Source organism: Rhinolophus hipposideros (genome assembly GCF_964194185.1).
Source record: "Rhinolophus hipposideros genome assembly, chromosome: 25".
Taxonomy (NCBI): domain Eukaryota; kingdom Metazoa; phylum Chordata; class Mammalia; order Chiroptera; family Rhinolophidae; genus Rhinolophus; species Rhinolophus hipposideros.
In genome coordinates this window covers 263,199-268,684 of record NC_138071.1, presented here as the reverse complement: position 1 = coordinate 268,684, position 5,486 = coordinate 263,199, and the positions used below count along the sequence as shown (strand labels likewise).

The 5,486-nt window shown below is 43.1% G+C and overlaps 1 protein-coding gene across 1 annotated transcript; it reads right to left on the bottom strand.

Moving 5' to 3' along the window:
- Positions 1 to 875: 875 nt before the first annotated feature.
- Positions 876 to 2,544, bottom strand: LOC308492983 (CCR4-NOT transcription complex subunit 6-like; the record flags this gene model as incomplete). Its single annotated transcript, XM_081038527.1, is given in 4 exon segments — positions 876 to 1,674; positions 1,676 to 1,800; positions 1,802 to 2,421; positions 2,424 to 2,544. Coding segments are annotated over 4 exon segments (1,665 nt in total).
- Between the last annotated feature and the right edge of the window lie 2,942 nt (positions 2,545 to 5,486).

The following is a 5,486-nucleotide window of genomic DNA, read 5'->3' as shown; positions in this document are numbered from 1 at the left end:
ACAGGTAAAAAAAACTTAGCCTTACTTTACAATACAATCATTTCCAAATCTGATTTTATTTTAGTACAAAATTTCATAAATCAGGTGTTCTGTGGATCTATACAATCATAAAGGCTAAATTCAAATTCTATTTTACAAACACGTCTGAAAAAGGAGGAAGTATGGAAGAATGGTCTCTGAATGTTATTACTGGCCTCAAAAAAGTAGTGATACAGATTTCTGTGCAAAGAGAATATGCTGTTCATTTTCCTATTTCAAGGCATGAAAATATATTGGATAGAAGAAACAGGAAAATTACTTGTAACAAATTAAAGATAGGTGCAAACACACCGATCCCTAATAGTATATTGGGCTCAGAATTTGTCTGTTGCTAGCACCTGACTTTCATACCATATCCTTATCAAATAATCAGACTGAAAAATCATCATTAAGGAAAAAAACCCCTAGTGGCCATACCTCACTCCCCTATATGCAGATTTTTAAAATGAGTTTACAAGTGAAATTGAGGTCGTTCTCTGTCCCGACCTGCAGGATCGACAACGGAAGACCTGGGGGAGAAATAGGGGCTCGGGGAAACAGGGGTACGCGAGAAATGGAGACAAGACAGGAATCTGATCAAGTCTCTCTTTATTGAAGGTAACAGCTTGTATATATAGATTTAGGCACATCAAAGAAACGCCTGGTCTCCCAATATGGGGACCGACCAATCAGAGGGAGCGTCGTCATGGTGGGCTGGCTGAGAAATCGAAACTTAAACTTAGACAATAGAATCGAAACTTAAGCTTGGCCCAGGGGCAACCAGGTGCAAACATGTTCGGGCATGTCTGGGCGGGTCCGGGCAGGCCAGCCCCGGACAGTCCTCTGAATGTACTTGACTACCTCCTGCCAGGAAGGTGAATGCCGTTAACCTGGGGCAGGAAAGGCAGGAGGAGCTCCAGTTGTGCAAAAAGTGAGAAGTGGTCGGAGGGGATGAGAGGGTGTGGGCAGCCGCTGATGTTGTTCTCCACTAGCCAGTGGTGGTCCAGAGGGCCCAGGATGCCTAACGTGTTCAGCTGCAGCTTAGAGTAGAAGATGTAGTCAATTATACCCTTGAAATCAAATGTGTAGTTTGTATAAGGCATCAGGCCGCTCTCGTAGGCACTCATTAACTTGAAACCATGGGTGATCCTTCCATTGGTTGTCCCATTTTTACCATTACAGCTGAAGTTTGTAAGACTTTCATTGTATCTCAGTTCCTTAAAGTCTTTATGATTTGTTTCTACTCCACCAGTGCTCAAATATTCTACAACACCAGAGTCTGGCAAAGAATTAAGATCTGCACACAACACCAGTGGAATATTTCCACATTCTCCCAATACACTGGACTGGAGGCTCTGCGAGGCTTTATCAATAATGTTCTTCACTTCTGAGAGAAACATCATTGTCTGAACCAACTTCACATCAGAGTACTCAGGGTCCCAATGCATATGAGCATTAGCCACGAGAATAAGTTGTTTTTCTGTTCCAAGATGTGGCTTTCCAGATGACATTTCAATCAATTCCTTTCGAAGTTCCAGCAGGACTGCAACTCCAATGTTATCTTTTGTCATGACTCTGTTCAGCATAGCTTCAGATCCTTCTGAATTTTCCATTGCTAGCTGATTAAATTCAACAGTGTGTTTCTGAACCAAAGTTCTCTGTCTTGAAGAATATTACACAACCATCAACATGCTTTCTTTCTTGCTCTGACATTGTCCTAGCTCTAGATTTAGGACTAAAGAATCCATTATAGCCACGTTCTTTCAGTACTACCAGAAAAAAACCTGTAATACTGTTCTGTTTCAACCTCCTGAAGACTTATGATATCAGCATTGCAGCTCAAGATTTCTTGAATAATGGCCTTTTTCCTGTAGTCCCAGTTTAGTGCCCATGATGGACAGTAGCCGTACAACTGCCGGGTCGCGTATTTATCACAAAGAACATTATAGCACATGACAGAAAACAAGGCAGTTGGCCTTGTCCTGTCTGGTTCTTGTAACATACTCAAAGATCTTGGAGGTGGCTGTTCTGTTGAAATTCTTTTTGCAGTACCTACCAAATTATCAAGCAAATAGTTCAGTAGCCTTCTTGTTCCATCTGGTTCCTGATAGAGGTTCAATATATCCTGGGTAACTGGATTTTCTTTCAGGCCTAAAGTCTGCAACTGAAACAGTTTTCCCAGCTCAAAAGGTAGAACTGGTAACTGCTTGTTATTTAAATGGAGTTCCCTGAGTGATACCATGTTTCTGAGTTCTACCGGTAAACTCTGGATCTGCTTTGAGGACAGGTCCAGATACACTAGATTGTGTAGCTTGGCAATGTCTGAAGGCATGTGGGACAGGAAATTGTCACTCAGATGCAAAGCTGTCAAGTGAGTTAGTGACCACAAAGATGAGCTTAACTTCTTACTCTTCCACTTATTTCAAGCTCTGCCCAATGTGATTTCTTTCCATTCGCTGCTTCCTCAGAAGACATAATTGTGTACATCCTCCGAGGGTCAGGGGGCTCGTATTTTTCTTTGGGCATGCCTCTCGGGGTGCGCCGACCTCCGCCGCTGTTGCCGCCTCCTCCCTGTGAGTGCAGCAGGGTCTGACCTGTGGAGCCACCATACCAGTCCCGCCCGCTGCCGCAGATCCGCCGCCGCCTCGGCCGCCGCTCTTTGTTCCCCCTCCGAGCGCCACCGCCTCAGCCTCCCGTCTCAGCTGCCCCGACCGGCCGCCACTATGCCCTCCCGCCCTCTCGGCCCCGGCCTCGACCTCCTCGCTGTGCCCGCCGCCGCCTTCGCCTCTGCGCCCCCCTCCGAGATTTTTCTTGTTTCTTGAGATAGGCCTGTAATGATATAAATTTCCCTCTTAAAACTGCTGTCACTGCATCCCAAACATTTTGGTAGGATGTATTTTCATTGTCATTTGTTTCTATGTATCTTTTGATCTCTCCTCTAATTTCTTCTTTAACCCAGTCGTTCTTTAAAAGTATGTTGTTTAACCTCCGTATATTTGTGTTTTTTCCTGCTTTGTTTTGCAGTTGGTATCCAATTTCAAAGCCTTGTGATCAGAGAATATGCTTGGTATGATTTCAATCTTCTTAAATTTGCTAAGGCTGATTTTATGTCCCAATATATGGTCTATCCTTGAGAATGTTCCATGTACACTCGAAAAGAATGTATAGTCTGATATTTTAGGATGAAGTGCTCTATATATGTCAATTATGTCCATTTCATCTAATGTGTCATTTAGGGCTGCTATTTTGTTATTTGTTTTCTGTTTGGATGATCTATCCGTAGCTGTCAATGATGTATTTAAGTCTCCTAGTATAATTGCGTTTTGGTTAATTTCTCCCTTTAGTTCTGTTAGTAGTTGCTTGGTATATTTTGGTGCTCCCTGATTGGGGGCATAAATATTGATGACTGTTATGTCTTCTTGTTGTATAGTCCCCTTTACTATTATGAAATGTCCATCTTTGTCTCTTGTTATCTTTTTCACCCTGAAGTCTATTTCATCTGATATCATTATGGCTACACCTGATTTTCTCTGGGTACCATCTAGGCTTGCCCCTTGTTCCTTCTTCAGTGTTTCTGGAATCTATTAGCATCTGTACTTCCATCAGTGATGTGCTGCTAAATGGTTAGCTACCTGCTATGGAGGGAAGCCTTGCTTTACAGCAATTAGTAATTTCTGTAGAGCAAATATTCCTACTGTGGATGATTTCAAGCTATCAAAGGTTTCACAGTCTCTCCCCCAAATTCCTGAAAACTCAATTGTCTTCTGTGAGATGATAAAAGCCAGCTCCCATGCTCACTGGCCCCAGCCCTCATTGATGCTTTCTGAACCTGTGCGTCTTGCTCCAACTTTCTTTTGCCTCAGCCATTCCATAGCCAGATGCCAAAGAGGTCTGCTCCAAACTGACATCTGACCATGCTGGTCCCTTGCTGAAATGACATTGGGAGATTCAATCCACATCTCCTACCAGCTTCCACATTCATGTCTATCTCACCAGTGTCATTTCCAGCCACCTTGCAGTGCTGTCCCTGTCCACATTGCGTGTATGTCTCTCCTTGCTATCCTTCTCATGCTGTCTGCCCACTCCCATTCCCTTCCTCCTTTCCTGGCCTCTATCCTTTTCTTCTTTGAGGCTCAGCTCAGTTGAAACCTTCTCCAGCCATTCTTCAGATTGGGTTGGGTGCCCCATCCCTGTGTGTTTATAATAACCTTAGCAGGCTTTGATTGCTGCGCTTACAACCTTGCACCCATGGGATTTTGTTTTGTTTGTTTCGATTTGTTTTCTTTCTAGTCTGTAAGCTTCATAGAGAGAAATCATATATTGAGATTCTCACCCCCACCTATGCCCCAGCTTTATAGCTACAGAGCATAGAACAGTGGCTCTCTCATTGAAATCAATCAATAAATTCTTCTTAATTATCAAGTGTGTGTGTGTGTGTGTGTGTGTGTGTGTGTTGGAGATTTGGGAGAGGTTAACAGTTGTCCAATTATCTATTGCTGTTTAACAACCCCCCTCCCAACCACACAATTTTTGGCTTAAAATTGTTAAAATAAAAGCAAACAGAGACCAGCCTTTAAAATTCCCTGAGCAGACAAAATTAGCTGATTTTGCAAGTCTAACTTGACCTGGTTCATTTTTTGCTTATGCCTCTGGAAATCAGAAGCAAAACTTGAACTCTTTCCCAAGGTTGACATGTGGTAACCGCTGACCAATTTCTCTGTCATTTAAGAACATTCTAATATAATAACCAATCCCTGTGAAGAACAAACAGTCACTGCTTTCTCACTCTATAAGCTGTGAGATTTATAACAATATTCCATGTTTGGGTTTGAAATGTTCTTACGTTGCAAACCGTCTTTTGGTGTGAACCCAATAACCTTTTACTAATCACTACTTAGGTAATTTGTTGGTTTTACTTCTGTTATTTCTGAACTTTTGACAAAAACAGTAACAATTATTTTGCTCATGAATCTGGGAGTTAGTGGGGCTCTGCTTGGCAGTTCTTGACTGAATTTCTTCGGCAGTCAGATGGTAGCTAAAGCTGGGGCATCTCAACACCTGGGAAGACTGAAAGGGCTGGGGCTCCGTGGGACTCTTTCCCCCCTGCACACCTCCCACTCCATGCACATGGCTGCTTCAGTGTAGCTAGACTTCTTCCATAGGATCCAAAGTGGACTTCCTCTGCCCTGCCCCCCATTATGACTGTCATATATTCAGTTTTGGGAGCGTACAGCCCCCAGACTCCAAGATGGTTTTGAGGTGTGGTTTTCCTACTTTTAGTGTCTCTTTGACTAAGTTTCAGATCAGTTGCTCCGTTGCATTTTCCCCAGCACCTGAGGCTGAAAACACTTTCCCAGGTATTTTGGCAGCTGACTGTCTGCCCAACATCACAAAAATGGTCCATTGGAAGCCAAGGAGTTGAGAGAAAGCTTTGAGATCTGACTGACAGATTTTAGGCCAAGAAAAAA